The sequence below is a fragment of the Lathamus discolor genome, chromosome 3 (genome assembly GCF_037157495.1).
Source record: "Lathamus discolor isolate bLatDis1 chromosome 3, bLatDis1.hap1, whole genome shotgun sequence".
NCBI lineage: Eukaryota > Metazoa > Chordata > Aves > Psittaciformes > Psittacidae > Lathamus > Lathamus discolor.
In genome coordinates this window covers 138,228,533-138,247,770 of record NC_088886.1, presented here as the reverse complement: position 1 = coordinate 138,247,770, position 19,238 = coordinate 138,228,533, and the positions used below count along the sequence as shown (strand labels likewise).

Sequence of the window (19,238 nt, the reverse complement as noted above, 5' to 3'; positions counted from 1 at the left end):
ATGTTTGGGTTTTTTTTTAAGACATTTGTAGATTCTGGGCTTTCTGATTAAAAGTAGTCGTCTTCGTGTCCTGTGAGTTTTGGTTTAATAAATGGCCTTTGCTGTATGCAACCTTCCAGATGAATATTGGTGGTTGCAACAATGTAATAGATCCAGTTAGCTACAACCTATCATCTACCCTCAGGTGATTTAGGTGAAGCACCTTGTCATCAACTGTTTCTGAATTACTTTGTTTCTCCTAGCAGAGTGCTCACAAATAAAAGCACTGCTCTTGCTTCCATTGCAGCCAAGAAGAAAATACTTTCTTGTAACAGAGACACAAACTATGCGGTTTTAGTATTTATTATAGTATCAAAAGTATAAAACTGTACAAAATATAAAGGCAGAATATGGCAGTGTTGTTTTTAACCTGTCAAAATTACATGCTTTGTTTTAGGTAACTTGATTCACCATAATTGTACTTAAGTCCAACTGGTCCTATTGAGAGCTAGGAAATTTTGTGGAGGTACCATTACGCACACAAAAAAAATAGAGCATAAAATTGAGCTTCCTATTGAATTTTCCACCCTTTGCTTTGATGTGTAATGTATAATACACATTACAATACTACAAGACTTGGAGTTAGAGAAAGGATGAAAAGGGAGGTAGTTCTCCACTTACTTTATCTAGGAAATGTCAGGTCTTGTTTTTATTTTCATTAGAGAGCCAGCAGATTGTTCAAGTGGCGCAGCCCTTACTGAAAAGTAATGAGGAACACAAAATGGGTTTCCCTCTATACAGCTTGTAAGAGATATAAAAAACCCAACAAAACAAGCCTATAACCCCACCAAACTGTGGGCCTGTCTTTTGGTGGTGGTGGGTTTTGCTCAAAGTCAAGAAGTACACTTCCCAGTGTCTTGGATGTTTTAATCTTTCTTAGCAAAAAAGCACTGAGCTTTACTGGTTGTCCAGGAAGCCTTCCTGGGTTACAGTTTTTGTGGGTGGAAATTGTCATTTAAGCAGATGAGCTGGCCTTTCAAAAAACAAACTGATAATACACTTTGGACTGATTAATCCTTTTACTCTGCAATGTTTTGACTTCTTGGCTAGTTTTTCCTTTTGGTATATTAAACCTTACGCAGAAATGATAAAGGTTATTAAAGTTCTTTTAGATCCAATACAATGTAAAAGGGTTTAAGTCCACTTTTTTAATAACAGGTATTTCAGTTATGCCTCAGTCATGTCCCCCCTCCTTTTTCAGATAATAAAGTATGAAGGTGAATTAAGTTCACATTGCACTTCTGGTTGCTTGTCGCACAGCACTGGCTACCTCTAAGAATAACAAAATCTGTGTTTCTGGTAACTCAAAAGAGTACAGGAGTTTGAAATCTTCTCAGGACTTAGTACTCGGATGCACAAACCCCATATGCGTCATTTTACAGCAGTCCCCCACAGGACTCTGCCTGCAGGACCTACTCTTCCAATGCCCTGTTGCTAGGATACTCACCATACCTGTTGCCCAGCCCAGGCTATAGCGAATTAAACTACATTCTTCTTTCCTGAAACTGAACAGTTTTCACTTGTGTTTGAGACAGATTAAACATCTGCTAACCATAAATTAAGTGCTTTAAAAAAATCATTTGAGAACACATAACAAGGCTGTTAAATTTCCCCAAGTTTCAGCAGAGCTCAATATCATCTCCGAGATGAGACAGCCATTTTCATATACATGTATATATATATTTATCAAAAGCACCACGAACAATTCCTTCTTTTACAGCCATGATGTCTTGTCAATCTTCAGCATTTTCAAAGTGTGGATAAATATGAAATAGCAGAACTGAGAAATGCTGTTTGCATTAGTTTACATAGTTTTGTTCCTAGTGGAATTCACCTGTACAAGACATTCCTCCTTATCTCACATCCTGAGGTCATGAATGCAGTGACTTGGCACAGTCTTGCAGCTTCCAGATTCACTGTGAACTGTAGGCTCCCGCAGCCAGCAGCAAGTTTCTGCGTGTAAAATGGAGGTGTACAACCGGGGTTGACTTGGTCATGTATGTACCTAGTAACAAGTCCTGTGAGTTTTCAGGCAAGTTTATATGTCCAGTGGCTGTAGTAAAGTCATCGGTTTCTAAATCTTCAAATGCCTTCACAGCATCCCACAGGCGAACTGTGTTATCCATTGAACCTAAAAACGAAAATGGGCAATAGTTTGAAGCCTATTAATAAACAAGGTATACAAAAAAGTTAGTGGGGAGCAAGTTAACAAAAATTAAAGCTGAAAAAGCAGGTTTTTTCATAACTGTAGGCTTATGCCCTCATCCTGCAAGGAAACAGACTTTCACAAGCCTCTAACATTCTGAATACACACATAAAAGTTACCAGGATTTCAGCTTTTCTGTAATCTCACCTGAGTGTCCTAGGGTTAAAGCACAAAGAACTATTCTCTCAAAACACTTGGGTTTGGATTAGATAACTTAGCACTGAAAAAGCAGGACCCTCCTGTGTGCTAGATGCCAATTTCAGCAGATCTTTGATTCTAAGTCACATAATAACAGTTTGATATAGGGAAGACAGCAGAATTTTGCAGAGGCCATATTTCACAGTCCAGTGAAGAACTTGCCTTGTACCAGCAGTTTTAAGTTGCTGGTTTTGCTAAGCAAGTGATTCTACTTTGTCTTTCACAATTTAAGCAGTCATTCTTCTTCAGATGTATGGAACACAACAGAAACCTCCCTTGTTTCCAGTGAATTTTACCTGATGCTAAAATCTCTCCATCTCTACTGAATCTGAGTGCATAGACAGTGTCAGTGTGCCCTTTCAGTTCTCCAACCATCAAGCCATGTCCAATATCCCACAGCAGAACTCTTCCATCTGTTGCTCCAGTAGCCAGGAATCGTCCATTAGGAGAAAATGCCAGTGAATGAATTGGTCCCTAAAACAGACATTTGAGAGGGAACAACAAGCAAGCTAATTAAATCTACTCGCATTCAGTCAGTCAAGCCATAGGCATTCTGAACACTGCCTTCAGAATCTCATCACAGAAATAAAACCACTTTCACACTGCAAGTGATAACGCCTTTACCTTATGTCCAGTGAATATTCTGACACAATTCCCATTCAAAACATCCCAGAGCCGTATAGTCCTGTCTGCTGAGCCTGTGGCAACATAATTGGAGTTTGGATGGAATCGGGTACACGTCACATCAGCAAGATGACCAGCAAATATCCGTAAAGGCTGGTAGTGATCTGTTGCCCACAGACTGAAAAGCAAAGCTTTTATTAGCAAGAACCCTGATGAAGTTCAGTATCTGCACCTCTCAGAGCGAGTCCAGAGGAGAGCCACAAAAATCAGAGGGATGGAACATCCCTCCTGTGAAGACATGCTGAGAGAGTTGGGGTTGTTCAGCCTGGAGAAGAGAAGGCTCTGGGGAGACCTCATAGCAGCCTTTCAGTACTTAAAGGAGGCATATAAAACTGATGGGGACAAACTTTTATCAGGGCCTGTTGCAGTAAGACATGAGGTAATGGTTTTAAACTAAAAGAGACTTAGACTAAATATAAGGAGGAAATTTTTACAATGAGAGTGGTGAAACACTGGAACAGATTGCCCAGAGAAGTGGTAGATGACCCTCAAAACATTCAATATCAGGTTGGACAGGGCTCTGAGCAGCCTGGTCTAGTTGAAGATGGTCCTGCCCATTGCAGGGAGGTTGGACTAAGAGACCTTTACAGGTCCCTTCCAACCCAAACCACTGAGGAATAAAAAGAAGTGGTTTCTTACTGTTCAGTTTATTGAATTAGCATGATCTGTTTTGGAAAAGTGTACTTTTCCAAAGGGAGAAATAAAGAATATTCTGTCAAGTTGTTAAAGAAACCAGAAGAGAATACTTCTAATCAGATAGTCACATAAGAGAAACACCATCTCTATAATTGTCAGATAATCTGATGTGTGTTGAAAAAACAACCTACATTAAAACATTTGTTCAGTATTTTAACTGACATGAAATAAAATCTATTTCCAGTATTAGGGCAGGCTAGATTATATCAAGTAATCACTTTCAGGGTTAATCCACCACAAACCAACCCAGACAGGTAAAAATCCATCCAGCTTCTTACCGAGCCACTCTGTCGTGTCCCCCTGACACAAAGTAATAACCATAAGGAGAGAATTGCGTATCCCATACTGGGTAGTTGTGTCCTTTATATCCCACCAAACATGTGAATGTTTGGAGACTCCACAATCTGACAGTGCCATCCTCAGAACAGGACAAGAGATAGTTTCTGTCACAGGAGAAAGTATAGCATATTACATATCAGACTTGCACACAGACTGTATAACCTTTGCAAGAACACTGTGAGATGTCTATGTCCCCTGAGCAGCATCTGTTTAGCATGTCACATATAAATCAGCATTTTGATGGGGTAAGCAACAATAACTGATTCAAGCAGAATCCTGTCTTAGGTCCTTATGCAAAAAAGAGATACAATTGGATGTTGATGACTAATTTTGATTACACAGTAATGCTTATGAGCAAAAAAAACAAACCAAAAAAACCCACAAAAATAGGCAAACAAATAAAACCCCAACACACAGAGCTGTTCTTTATTCAGGAATGCCAGATATATGAAAAAAATTACTAGTAAACTGCTACGCTGTTACTGAAAAAAACCTAAAATCTTTTAATGTCACTTCAAACAAAATTTCAGGAATCCCTGAAAGAAAATTCATATAATGCCCACATTCCCAATTCCAGACTCTATATTCATGTTCCACACAAAGTTCACTTCTCAGCTGTGTTTCTGTGATGGATGTTTCCTGACTAGACACATGCAAAAGCAAAACTTTGGACATTTAAAACTTCCTTTCTACTGTCCAGACATTCATAATGACATAACAGTTTTAAATCTGTTCTTTTAAAGATACCATTCAATAAATTCTGAAAATTAAGTCTCAGTAGAATATGAGATACTTGAAGTGCAATGATGCTACTCAGTCTGGTTTTATGTTTTGCAATCCTGTAAGTGAAATCACTGCTGTAGTTGTTCTTCTCTACAATTCAGTTAGTTCAAGCCCAACTTAAACAGCCTGCAAAAAAGATGGTTTCTTTTGCCAGCTAAGTCCTAAACCTCAAAAAAGGTGCTGGCATCCTCAGTTCCAGTTGATTTCAGCAACAGCTGACAGTGCCCAATACCTGAGCATAATGAACACTTACACTCAGAGTTCCTTATAAGCTGCATAAGCAAGAATTGCTTTAGCTATCTGGAGAAAGCCGCATGAAGAACATATTTGCATCCAGTATCATACAATTAAAACTCAAGATAAGCAAATTAATTAGCTTGTAAACTTCTTTTACCTATCAGGACTGAAGCTGGTGCCATAGACAGGTCCACTGTGACCATATAAAATCTTCAACTCACTTGCCGTTTTCTCATCCATTATCCTCTCCAAGACATCGTCTGATTCTTTGTCAATGAGACTAAGGTCTGCAATATAACAAAGTTCATGTATCATAGTAACCGTCAGAAGTTCAAAGATAAATGCCATGAACAGAAAACAAATAATATTGTCTCTAGAAGTACATGGGAATTGGTGAGTCTGAAACATGCAATGGCACTTGAAATGTTTTTTACCATTGAAAAAGGTGAAAATAACACTCAACATAATAATCACTCTTCCTTAAGTCTTAACTGAGTTGAAATAAATTAATCCTGACATGTTATTTTTCATACATACATTGTTCAGCCTCCAAACACAATAACATCTTCTTTATAGAGATGCCAATTTTTCATGCCTTTTCCCAGGAAGTTAATATGCCACAAGCATTCTTTACAGACATGTTTTGACAGCTGCACGCTACACACAAAATAACTTTTAGTCTGTGAGGCTACTATTTCCTGAACATCATGACCACATCTCAGGTAAACATCAAGGTTAAGAGACGTCTGTGTGGTATCTAGCTTCAACCACAACATATTGCTACATAAACAGCAGAATTAAAGCAGCCTGAATTTGTGTAGGTTTCGAGCTACAGGACATTCTCCTCCATCCTTCTCAGAGTTCTCTCTTATAATTTTCACCAGAGTACCTCTAGTCTCTCCCCTAGATCACCTAAACCCTACTACACCCTGTAGTTATCATCCAGTTCAGAAGAAAGATGGCTGTTTCCAAACTGTATGCACTGACTACCTCACACCAGGTGTACACAACCAGACTTCACATTCCTTTACAAATGTTTCTAATAGTAGTATATAAGATGTGATCCAATATACCTGTGCACATACAATGTCTTCAAAGTCAAAGCATCTAACTGCTGAAGACAACTCTCCTGATATAGATATTTTTGTGCAAAACACAGCTGTCACAAGTAATGCGTTCTCATATTCAGTGTTATGGTCTGTCTTACCTGCTGCTGTTTTCACGCTACGTAGCTTTTTTGGAGTCACAGACCACACTCTGACAGTAGAATCAGCAAAGCCTCCTACAATCATGCTAGAGTCATCTGTAATATCCACTGCAGTCAGACCCTAAACACAAAATATCCTTTTATATTGTATGTATCTTTCATGATGAATTTCAAATACTACAAAATCCTAAGTACTAGTAAGAAAATTAACTTATTTACAAAAATAAAAGGTGACTATTTTAGGATCGACATAAGCATGTGTAAATTCTCATGCCATTAAAAATGAAACTGAATGAAGCACGTATGAATGAAGCATATATGAACTGTACGAACGAAGGAGAACTAATAGTGACAAAACAATGCTATTATCCAGTATTCTGGTGCAAAACATCTTCTGCATGCTGCAGAATACACTCAGAGCCCACAGGAAAAACAAAAGCAGGTAAAATCAGAGCAAACCCAAGGAACGTGGAAATTATATAGTTTAAAGAGTCTCTAAAGAGAATTGTTAAAGTTTTGGAACATCAACTTTACAACACTTATTCCAAATACTCCAACAACCCTTGCCAAGGATGCCAAGTCTTCTTTCTTTCTTAAGAGCGATATCTATAATTTTTATTCCCTTTTCCCAATTGCCCAAACTCTTCTTTTACCAACCTGGTAAGCATTAAGGAATGTGTAGAAACAGATGGAGGGCAGACACTCTGGGCCAAGACGCACACGCCGTGCAGCTTCCTTCATATTCATGACTTTATCTAGCTTGTCAGAGTCTTTCAGTTCAGGCAGAGGTATTCTACAAGCACACATTTTTACAAACTAAAAGCACCTTCCATATCATTAATTGAAACATAGAAAGCAAAACCCTTGCATGCGACCCTACACCTCAATATTCAAATGCAAAACAAGCATTAGAATAAATGAAAGACCACGTGGATTAACTGATCAGAGAAAGAGCCGTTGGCTTTAAGACTTTCAAAGAGACAGTGGAACGAGATAAACAATTGAGTATGACCTGAAAAGATAAGTGGATAACAGAGTAAAATATTATCAAGGGGAATTCAGATTGCCTTGAAGGGTAAAGACAGAGGGTTATATGCTAAGCTTTCCATTACCTCCCTTAGAAGTCTTACAGCTAAAGCTGTGTAGAGCTGAAATGGCCAAAATGCTAAAAATGTCATGTGAACAGTGATGTAGGTTTGGCACGACATGACTGGATTTAACAGGACTTCTCTACACGATTCCCTTGGTACCTGTTTTGGGGAGGAGCATTAGGGTCCTGTTTTTTACTTTTTGACCCTACACTGTCTTTTTTAGGTTTTTTCTTCTTTGGCTTTCCTTCCTCATTTTCTCCTTCTTCATCTTCATCATCCAAAGGCACATCAAACTCTGGTTCCTTCAATAAGCCAAAGAAAACCTGGAAGCCAATAAAACACACGACACAAAACAGTAATTGATTTTCTTACTGAGAACTACTTTTTTTTTTTAATGGAAACTTTTCAATGTAATAGTCCAAGCACTTTAAAAGTGCTGTGTTTAATATTAGTGTGTACATTACAGGTTAGTCCATAACAAATGTAGTACACATTCTGTTGTTTTAGTCGGTGACTGATTTGGACAACTGTAAATTCTCCCACCATCTCTTCACACTTCCTTACAGCATAATCCCTACAGTTTACATAATTTATATATATAGTATTGTAGTACTATGCTCTCAAGATCTACACAAACATACCCTGTAGTAACAACCAACAGTAAGAATTACATCTGTTGTACAAGAGGAAGCCAAATAGTCAGGTATCCATTTTAAAACCACAGAATAATTTATGAGTTAGTTCAAATTTAGTTCAGTGGGCTGAATACAACATTGTCTCTCAAAAGGGTTTAACAGTTTCTTCTAAGGTGACACATCTTGTTGACACTGCCAACACGTATCTGTACAGTTCTCTTCCTTCCTTCTGTTCATGCTGTTTTTAAGATCTCAAATGACAGTTATCAGTCTGTACTAAGGTAAAAACCAGGGAGAATTGTTCAAATATAAAAGTGCAACAATCTTTGCCTCCTACCTTTGCTTTATTAGCCTCTCGTTTTGCCTCCCCAGCCAAGCTTCCAACCATAGCATCTATCTGTTGTTTACTGCGAGGCATTCCATCGAAGATATCAATGTAAAGATGCTCCTGAACAATGTTCCAGATCTGATTGTTCTGCTTTTCCTGAAGATGCCTCTTCAAGAGTTGGTAAGAGTCACGGGAAATGCGCAACACAAACTTGCTTGTTCGGAAATCCAGCATGGTTTCATTACCTTTCATATGTTCTTTTTTGGTTAAACTGGATAACACACGCAGGTCATCCTGGTAATAGCACTCCTGATCCCCATGAAATCTATTGAAACAATTTAAGATTTATTTCAAAAACATTATCTCCTAAGTGCACACTTCCTTAGATTACTTTAACATGAAACATGTACGTAAGGACCTTTTGGAAGCTACTGACTACAAGAGATTATTTTCTGCCAAAATAAACTGCCTCCTGGGGAACATACTGTATACAGTAAGTCACTTGTGTAAGAGCATTCCAACAGTTAAAAAGCAAGATGAAGAAAATACACAAATGGAACCTCACAATTTCGTATGTCCAAAGGGTTCTCGCCTTAAGGAAACATTACACTGACACATTTATTTAAAGAAATGAAACCTTAATTTGTGGCATCATAAAATACAGGTAATTTTTTATTATGCAAGACTACTTGAATGTATTTATATCTGATTCATTGTATGAATATGCACATTTTACAGTGTATGTTTTTCTCACTCTCCACTTGTATTACCTAATAGCTAACATATGTCTAGAGTTTTCCATTTTTACTCAAACCATGTTATAAAATAGTTGTGGCAAGGAACATTTTAACTATTTACAGCACCATTTTTGCTGACATATTGGAGGGAGACAAAGTTATCAATTTGGATTGAAATATTTCAGAATTGGTCTGAATCCAGAAAACAAATTTAATTTTCTTCTCAAGTGATAAAGAAGTGAACCACAGTAAAAGCACAGAAAATTGTAGATTAGCCACAAATTAATTCCTTTAATCTCACTTGAAGAATTTCAATATACACGTTATGACATTAGCAATACGCATAGCGTACATTACTTTGGCATCTCAGTAAAATTTTCCAGTGCTAAAAAATGATCCGACATTCTTTCCCTAAAGAAGTATCTCTTCATTGATACTTTTGCAGCACAGAGCTCATCAGTTCACCATAAAGATGGTTCAAAGTATGCCCATGGACAGTTCAAAAGCATGATCTTTCTGAGATAGAAGATTGGAAAAGGATTTAAGAACAGTTACTATAATCCATGGTATCGTTACTTCAGATTACCTTTCAAAAAAAGACTTTGCTTCACTCTCATGCTGATTGTAGACCAGTTCCAAATACATGTGCACAAAGAGAGGATAAAACAGCTGAGACAATTCCGCTCGATGACAGTCCAGAGAACACTCAATGAAGTGTTTTAATCCACTGTAGTATTCTTCATACAGAGTCGGGTCTCCCTGTTGATTGTAGGCAGACAATACTGCACTCACATCTGGCTGATCTTCCACAACAACACTTCCTCCAACTGCAAAAGCATTAACATAAACAAGAGCTTGTAAAACAGCCTGAAAGTGCTAGCATGTATACAGTGGCTAACAACTCCACTTGTAAGCGGAGGCACCCAGAGCAAAACATGACACTAAGTCTTGTGCTTGTTCAGCACTAAGTTTAAACAATACAAGTGAGAGGATGGTAGCACAGTCCAGCAGCCAAATCTTCCGGCACCTTTAGCCTTCGTGCTTTCCCTGCCAACAGTTGCCTATAAGGTACCATAGTGTCTTATCCAGTTACAATCATAAGTCTAAAGGAAGAAGCCACTAACACCACAAAAACAAGGCTATAAAATCTCAAATGAGGAGTGGGATCTTTCTAAGGCTGTACGATATACCCACTATAACCATTTTGCTTCTAGTAAACAAGCAAACTAAGTTAATTGAGTGAATAATTCACCAAGCACACAACCATTACAGTACGGTGACTTTTTATCATTTGCTAATGCTCCAAGAGCTCTGTTCTCCATAGAAGTCATTAAACATTTTCACTGTTTTGTCTTCTACACAAAAACAACCTTATCAGGTGATAGTAGGAACAAGGTGACTTTATACTATACATTCACTGGAACTTGGACATAACAGTTTCTGAAATTTCATTATACTATTTTGTAAATGTGCCACACAGCATACCTTGATTAAAAACAGTTAAGACTCCAACTATCCGAAGGACATCTCAAGTACCCACCGACTCGATCCAGAAATGTCTAAAGCCTCCTCTCTGAGTACTCTACGGCACTTTCTTCAAATCATATTCTGTACACCAGGTCTCTGTTCCCACCCCTGCAGCCACATCTTAGACCATCACATCTAACTACACAGGAAACCCTCAGCTGCCTGCTGAAGATGGGATCCCCCCTCGAGACAGGGCACAAAGACAAGGAGAAGCACCTCTCACTTTGGCAGTGCTCCTTGCAAATACGACAGATAACCCAATCCTTGGTCCCTTTCTTCAGCGGGGCATCCACAGGAGCCCCTGATCTCTTCCCGAGTTGTATGGGGAAATGACACACCCGGGGTCCCCCCAGAAAGCTGGGACAGACTCTCGCTTCCCACCCAAGTGAAGGTCACCCGAAGGGAAGCACGATCTGACACTGACCCTCGTGCCTCAGCATCACGGACAGACTGCAAGGCTGCGAGAGACACAAAGGCCCCCGAGTCCCCGGAGGTCCCGGCAGAGGAGGCGGCCCCCACCCGGAGCAGCGACCCTACAGTCCCGTCACGAGCCCCACCTTTCCCTGGCGGCACGGCGGCGACCGCTGCCACCGCGGGGCTGGAGGACGGGACAGCGGCGACATTGCCTCCTGTCGCGGCAGCGGCGGTAACCCGGCTGAGCAGCGCCTCGCCGCCGATGGAATCCGCATCGCCACCCGGGACTCCCTGAAGCCCAGCGCCAGTGGGGCTGAGGGCTACGGAACCGAGGTCATCGCCGAGTAGGCGCGCTTCGCGGCGCAGGATCTCCTCGGACTCGCGGAGGTTGCTGCGCCGCAGGAACTGCAGCACAGCCACGAGCGTCTGCCGGTCCACCGCCGCCGGGGAGGCGGCCGGGCCCGGTGCGGCGGGCTTCGGGGGCGCCGCGTCCCCACCGCTCCCCGCCGCCTCTCCTTCCGCCGCCGCGGCCGGGGGAGCGACGGGAACGGCGGCGGCGGCAGCTGGAGGAGCAGCGGGGGGCTGTGGCGGCGTCCCCGCCTCAGGATCCGGCTTTACCGCCGTCACCTCCGCCGGCTCCTCATGCAGGGCAGCCATCTTGCATCGCCCTCCATTCGCCGGCAATGAGCTGATGCCGCCGCCAGGCGCGTATGCTTTTGCGACAGTCAGGGCAAAGGATGAGTATTGCTACCGCTGCCTACCTAGGCACTGGCGGCTTCATTTTGCGACATGGCAGGAGCGCTTCAGGGCAGCTGAGGTGGCGCGAATGCGGAGTGTTTGAGAGGCGGCTGTTGCTCTGTAGGTGTTCCAGCACTAAGTAGGTGTTCCTTTGGATAGTGACTGTGCGGGTGGGTATCGTGAACCTCAGTGCTGCTCGTGGTGTGCATATGCGGGAAACCTCGTTCAGAAATTGATTGTTTTGGCGTTAGTAGGCCATTACCTGTGCCCTCCTTAGAGTGAACAAAGGATGGCCTCTGGACTGTGTGCCCTTACTGGATTTACTCCGAATTAAACTGGTTACGGCTGGGTCAGTTGGTTTTCCGGGTATGTCTAATATTGGTGCTTCTTTTACTGGTAAATACAGATTTGTGATATTACAGAATAAAAGCTTCGTTTTGAATGGAACTGGCATCTCATGATTGAAGCACTTTTGTGATAAATTAAGCATTTGTCTGCGCTTCATTATTAGCCGAAGGAGCGTCGAGTGTAAAAGCAAAAAGACTGAGAAAAGGAAGCTCCAAGCTACAAAAACTACAAGCCTCGGCGCATGCGCAGCGGTGGAGCCCTGTGCCTGCTCTAACTACAGTTCCCGGCGTGCCCCGTGGCGCACACGGCCTGTGGTGAGAGCTGCGCTCTGCTGTCCCCCGCCGGCGGCCGGCAGACGGTCCCGCGTCTGCCCCGGTCCCCGCCCCCCACCCCGAGCCGTGGACATGGAGGTGGACGTCGGCTCCGTGGTCTCGGGGCTGTCGGGCGGGGATGGAGCAGGCGCGGGCCCGGCCGATGAGGATCAGGAGATGGAAGGGGCTCCCAGCTGTTCGGGGGCGCGCCCCGTCCACTTCGAGTTCGAGCGGAGCCGCTCGGAGTCCAGCGGCGATGAGGACGACGACGAAGACGACGAGGAAGAGGAGATGGAGGAAGAAGAGCTCGAGGGGGACCCCGGTACTCGGTTCGGGACTGACGACGGGGACCTCGACTCGGACGACGGCCGTGAGGTAAAAAGGGGGAGGTGGGGGGGAGACGCTCCGGCCGCCACCCGTGCAACGGCTGTATCGCGCGCCAGGCCCCGCGCGCCCCGCCCTGCTCGGCCGGTGGGAGCGTGCGGCTCGGGGCGGGCGGGGGGTGAAGAGAGGGGCTCGTGTGCCGCAGTGTGCCACAACAGCGGCACGGCCGGGGCCTGGGGGGAGCGGGGCAGGGCTCGGCCCTGAGGTGAGGGCGGCAGCGTGAGTGTGAGGAAGGCACGAGGCGGTCTGGCGGGCAGCCCTCCCTGCGGTGGGAATGCTGCTGGGTGTGAAGCGCTGTGTCTTCAGGGAGGCCCCGCGTCTGCAGCAGCCCGCTTTTGCCAACCAGGTCCTCTAAGCAGTGGATGTCAACTTAGATGCTTTAGAAAGTTGTAGGTGCGAATCCGAGCCCCTGTCTAGGCAATGTAATCCATGTGGCGATACGCTTTTTATTACCTGAGTTAGTTATATCTGTGTCATGTAAATGCAGCCCTTGCAAACTCTTGGCATAGCTTGACAGGGTGGTAGAGGGAATGTTCAGAGAAGGGCAGTGAGGCTGGTGAAGGATCTGAGCACAAGTCTTATGAGGAGTGGCTGAAGGCCCTGGGCATGTTTAGTCTGGAGAAGGCTCAGGGCAGACCTTACTGCTCTACAACTACCTGAAAGGAGGTTATAGTGAGGTGGGGGTCGGTCTCTTCTCCCAAGAAGCATGTGATAGGACAAGAGATAATGGCCTCAAGCTGTGCCAGGGGAGGTTTAGGTTGGATATTAGGAAAAATTTCTTCGCCAAAAGGGTGATCAGGCATTGGAACAGACTGCCCTGGGCAGTGGTGGAATCGTTATCCCTGGAAGTGTTAAAAAACACTTAAAATACTTCTGAAAAAGTAGATGGGGCTCTTAGTAACATGGTTTAGTGGTGGACTTGGCAGTCCCTGGGTAAAGGTTGGACTTGATCTTAAAGATCTTTTTCAACCTAGTTGTTTTATGATTCTACGAAACAAAATATGGGCAAAGTGGTGTCATTGAGGGAAAGAAAGCCCTTTAGTTTGTCTTTGAGACTAGAGGAAACAATATAAAAATCTAACACATTACCTTTTTCAGGCAGATCTCGGATCATTGCTATAGAATAAATCTGTTCTTTTTTGAGAAAGTGTACTTCCAACATGAAAATATGATATTATTATGTGCTACCAGTATCCACTTAAAGCTTGCTGATTATTTGATATTCTGTTAAATAGTTTATCCAAAATAACTTTTCGCAAAGGAATCATTTATCATTTGCTTTTTAGGTACGATTAATGAAACCCACTGGATTGCCACTCACAGAAACGTCAATTCAGAAAACTAGGTGAAAGTCTTTAGAAAAGGGCTGTGTATGAGGATTGATTGATGTCTTAGGAAAATCAGGATTTTTTGCCTGATTTAAGGCTGTGGAAATTTCATGGCTTAGCATGTGTATTGAAACTCTTACAAACTGTCTTTGTAGCGTATGATAAACCTCGCAGAGTTGACCCCTTACATCCTGTGTTCCATCTGCAAGGGTTACTTTATTGATGCTACAACCATTACAGAATGTCTGCACACCTGTAAGTATCAGTATTTTCATTCTGAGAGTTTAGCTGCAAACTCAAACAACAATCAGCTGTTGAGATGTTCTGGCTTCACAAAGATAATTCTCTGTTTGCAGTGACGTGTGTCGTTTGTTCAGTTCCTTAAGGAAAATACACTTGTGGATGTTTTAAGCATCAGAAAATCATGAAATCAATCAATCATGAAGTCAGTTTAGTTTCCCGGGTTAAGAGGGAAGAAGATGTAGGGAAAGATAAAGCCCAAATAAAACAAAAATAGAGCTACTTTTTTTTTTTATTTTTTTTTAACTATTTGTTTTTGAGTAGGCTCTAAGAGTTTGAGTATATAACTGAGAAAAGGTTGAGTGGCTCTGCTCATAGTGTATGAGAGAGTTTCCAAAACTGTTGTCGATATGAGTGTGTAAATTCACAAAACTCAGTAAACAACTGTGTGGAAGTACCGGTTTGGACACAGAAAGGTTATATGCACCCATGGAGCCATTAGTCTATAATCTGATGAGTAGAAATATTTGGATAATAAAAAACAGATTCCAGTACTCTTGTAATTTTTTCCCTCAATCCTTGTGTTACCAGTTTTTCCATTGCTAACACAACTGTTTTTTTCTCATAGCTAATAAAACTTTCTGTGAAGTTGCCACTTTCAGCCATTCACGTGTTCCTACCTGAATGCAAGAATTACAGCTTCCTTGTCCTTCCAGCCACTAATAGAGGAAGAACTTGCCTTCCCACTCCTAACCTCCCCTTTCATGGGGCGCTGCTCACTAGTTTGATATATACCATGTAACATTCAGCACCATTTGTACTTCCGGAAAGTGCACAGCTGTCAGTACTAACAGCATAATGTTGCAAGTGCAACTTGGTGGTCCTCTCTCAGAAGTTTCTTGGTAAATGTTACAGAAAGGCCTGATGTGTTCAGGCTGATATGGAGCTGATTTGATAGTGTGTTATTTAAGTATTTAAACTTAGTAGCTTTCCTTCCAAAATTTTAAAGTAGGTATACAATGAAAACAGCAGAGAGTTTCTGTTTACCTGAGTTGAACAAATTGCTTAATTCTGTCTCTGACAGACTTTGAGAGGTCTGGGTGTACTTCCTCCTCTTGCTTAAACAGATGGTATTGTGTAATGACGTGTAACTTCTGTGGGGTTTCTTTTCTTTACAGTTTGTAAAAGCTGCATAGTGAGACACTTCTACTATAGCAACAGGTGTCCAAAATGCAATATTGTTGTACATCAGACACAACCCCTTTATAATATCAGGTAATAAGTTCATGCCATTTTTATAGTTTTGGGCTGGTTTGTTTTTTTCAAGTTCGGGTGCTTGCTTTTAAGTGTTCTGTTTTACAGACTTGTAGTGCTTTCCTATTTCAAATGAATGAAGAGTTGTAAGAAACAGATTATTTTTTCTTTATATAAGTTTAATCACAACAGTGAGGATAAAATGCTCAATTTGTTTTATCTAGTTTGTATCCCTTCTTAGGATTTGTTCCCCCTCCCCAGGTATTTGTACGCATTCGCTCTGTGATACAGGTGATATGGGATCTTAACTATGTGCTTTGATTTACTTTTAAACAAAGTTTTGTTGGCATAGTATGCTTAACTCTGAAAATCGAGGTTTTAGTTTCTCAAATGGTACGTGAATTCTTTTTAACGTGGCTTCTGTTGGAGCTCTGCTCTCAGGACATGAATATAGACAGATGCAGAGTTCTTGCTCTGTCACCCTTCTCTTTGGGTGTCACATTTCAACAGTGTGTTTGGCATCTCTGTTACCATTTAATGAAAGCCATTCTGTATTGCACCAAAGGCACTTTCGTTTTTTCTCTGTAACAGGCTGGACCGACAACTGCAAGACATAGTTTATAAATTAGTCGTCAATTTAGAGGAAAGTAAGTCCCTTTCATTTTTTTATTACCACCTAGAGATTTAAAAGGCTGAACAGAGAACAGATTAATTCAAAGTCCTGTTTCTACTCTAGACTCTTTAAAATACCTTTGTAATGCTTGGTTATAAATCTTCATCAATTAGCTGTGACAACTGGCATCTTTCTGGTTGCTAGATACTATTATGGACAGTGGCATGTATCCTATGGAACACAAGTTTCATATCAAACACCGTATCCAGATAAACATCCAAATAATATTTGTCATGTGTCATATTTTTGTGTAAGTAGAGAAAATGCCATTCCATGTAATAAGTTCACTTGGCTCAGTTGAAAAAAGGTTGCTAAGACTGATTCCCTCAAATGCATTTACTTGTTTCTCACTGTCACGTTATTTTTCTGATTTTCAGATGTGCTCATGGTCTCATGTCATTTACCTTGAACTTTGGGAGCAAATGAATCCGCACAGTTCACTTGGGTGGACTGAGTGAAATATACAGATCTAGTGGATATATATGGACTAAAGATGGTATAAAAATAGTCATGACAGCCAGAAGGATACTAGTTTTTGCAGCTATTTCAGCATAATTTATCACCAGTTTCTCTGATTTCTTCCCAGTTTTTACTAACAGACTCTTAGTCTGGGTGTCTTTAGTGTCCCAGCCTCATATAGAATACTAGTGATCATGAAGGTCTGTGGGAACTTGAAAAGGTTTTACTGCTCTGACCGTTGGAAACTATTTGGATATTCTCAACATCTGAAATGACATTTTAATCTGGTTTATATTGTTGGGTTTATTTCTTTTTTCAGGGGAGAAAAAACAAATGCATGATTTCTATAAAGAACGAGGATTAGAAGTGCCCAAACCAGGTGAGCTGTAATCACTTTAGAGGACACTGTTAAGGAAATGTTTAATGTGCCATTTATTCTTGGGCTTTCCTTGAAATATTAGCTCACAACTAAAGAAGGTGTATGTAATACTGGAAATAGGGGATTCTGGGTGGTCTTGGTTGCCTAGTCACTGTTCTCAGATTACAAAATAGATGGAACTGGCAGTACTTGAACCCAGATTGTGGTTGGATTGTGGGATTTTTTTTTATTTTTTTTTTTACCATTATATTTTGCCTATAACCAGGAAATACAGATCAAATGTGTGTTAACTTTATTTTATGGCCCTTAATAAACTAGAGACATTATAAAGGAATAAAAATAAAAACTTCAAAGTCTGTGGGCAGATGAGGGATTATTCTAATTATTTTTTGTCTTACTGTCAAAAAAACAGCTCTTTGGAGAAGTGCCATCCTGAAAGCTAATAAAATGCTGGTTCAGATATGCAGCATGAAATGTATAAAATGCTGATTTAGTAATTAAAAAAAAAAAAGATTAATTACATGGGCTTTTTTTCCTTATGAGCTCATCTGTTTTGCTTGGCGTATGTGAGCATAGAATCATAGAATAGTTAGGGTTGGAAAGGACCATAAAATCATCTAGTTCCAGCCCCTCTGCCATGGGCAGGGACACCTCACACTAAACCATGTCACGCAAGGCTCTGTCCAACCTGGCCTTGAACACCTCCAGGGGTGGAGCATTCACAACTTCCTTGGGCAACCCATTCCAGTGCCTCACCACCCTTCCAGTAAAGAACTTCTTCCTTATATCCAGTCTAAACTTCCCCTGTTTAAGTTTTAACCCCTTACCCCTTGTCCTGTCACTACAGTCCCTAATGAAGAGTCCCTCTCCAGCATCCTTGTAGGCCCCCTCTTAAGCTGCTTTTGTTTCAAGCTATGTTTGCAGTTTGGCTTTTTGAATATTTTAGCTGTCCCGCAGCCAGTTCCAGTGAGCAGAGGAAGACCTCGAAAAGTTCTGGGCTCTGTGTTCCGGATCCCACCAGAGCTTGACATCTCCATACTGCTGGAGTTCATTGGGTGAGTTGTGGGCAAATGTAAGAGCAAGCACCTGAAGTGAGGGTGGTGCTGGTGTGTGTTGGACCATTAATTAGCTCTTAGTTTTCACTGATTGTGTGCTTCTTTTCCATCTCAAGTAGCAATGGGAAGCTGTTTTTAACTTATAGTGACAGCCAAGTATGCGTAGCTAGATGTTGAACATACTTAAATTTGTAAGGTGCGTCTTCCTATGAAAATAGTTTCCTAAAAAGTGTAGTTTTAAATTTTACATGTGTTTGTTTAATTTTAAACCAGTCCGTAAACTGATAAAACTCTTTATTGCCTTAATTCCTGTAGGGGTCAGTACTGTTAGTGCTGGTAATGCTGGGATTTGCTCATAAACTCTGGGACTGCAACTACAATCTGGGCAGCAAAAGTAGTGTTCCCCTATATGTTATAGGTGGGGGTAATACCATGGTCTACTGTTAAGTTTGCCTGACAGTTTCACAGACTAATGAATTTTGCTGAAGCTTTTGTATGATGAGTCACCTTTAACCATAGGATGTCAGGGGAAATTTAGCTGAAACACTTGAGTTGTTTTCAGGAACACAAGAAGGAGAAATTGTATTGCTTTGTCCATATGCAGATTTATATGTTAGAGGTTATGTTACGTGAGAGAGTGTAACTGAGAAAGGATTGAAAGCTGTAACTACTCTACTAGCATCACACAGTGTAGAAGCTCAATTGCGGGGAAGAGTGCCTTGCCTCTTGTGCAACTCTTAGCCGTTTACTCAGATTGTGCCTACTTTTTGGCCTGACTTTGTCAGCACTGTTCAGAGCCTGTAGTATATAATCATAGGAAACTGTTATATAAATGATGTAAGATTAAGCCCTCAGAAATCTGGAAATTATAGCTGTGAAGCATATAGTCTCAATTCAACCTCATTCTTTGTAGACATCATGTCTTAGTCTTTATATGTTATGTCCAGT

At 41.5% G+C, this 19,238-nt stretch overlaps 2 protein-coding genes across 2 annotated transcripts in view; one reads left to right on the top strand and one right to left on the bottom strand.

The window, feature by feature from the left end:
- Positions 1–326: 326 nt before the first annotated feature.
- TAF5 (TATA-box binding protein associated factor 5) lies at positions 327–11,805 on the bottom strand. Its single transcript, XM_065672171.1, has 11 exons — positions 11,265–11,805; positions 9,767–10,007; positions 8,453–8,768; positions 7,640–7,803; positions 7,047–7,182; positions 6,390–6,510; positions 5,340–5,469; positions 4,102–4,266; positions 3,068–3,245; positions 2,740–2,917; positions 327–2,170 (listed from the first exon to the last, which is right to left on the bottom strand). Exons 1-11 carry the CDS (start codon positions 11,776–11,778, stop codon positions 1,953–1,955), a joined length of 2,361 nt encoding a protein of 786 aa, XP_065528243.1. The 5' UTR covers positions 11,779–11,805; the 3' UTR covers positions 327–1,952.
- A 7-nt stretch (positions 11,806–11,812) lies between these two features.
- The window catches only part of PCGF6 (polycomb group ring finger 6), a 30,909-nt gene continuing 23,483 nt past the window's right edge, over positions 11,813–19,238 (top strand). The window contains exons 1-7 of the mRNA XM_065670707.1: positions 11,813–11,956; positions 12,327–12,893; positions 14,386–14,485; positions 15,649–15,745; positions 16,316–16,371; positions 17,176–17,235; positions 18,182–18,290. Coding sequence (XP_065526779.1) covers positions 11,813–11,956; positions 12,327–12,893; positions 14,386–14,485; positions 15,649–15,745; positions 16,316–16,371; positions 17,176–17,235; positions 18,182–18,290 — 1,133 coding nt within the window. The remainder of the gene's footprint in view (positions 11,957–12,326; positions 12,894–14,385; positions 14,486–15,648; positions 15,746–16,315; positions 16,372–17,175; positions 17,236–18,181; positions 18,291–19,238) is intronic.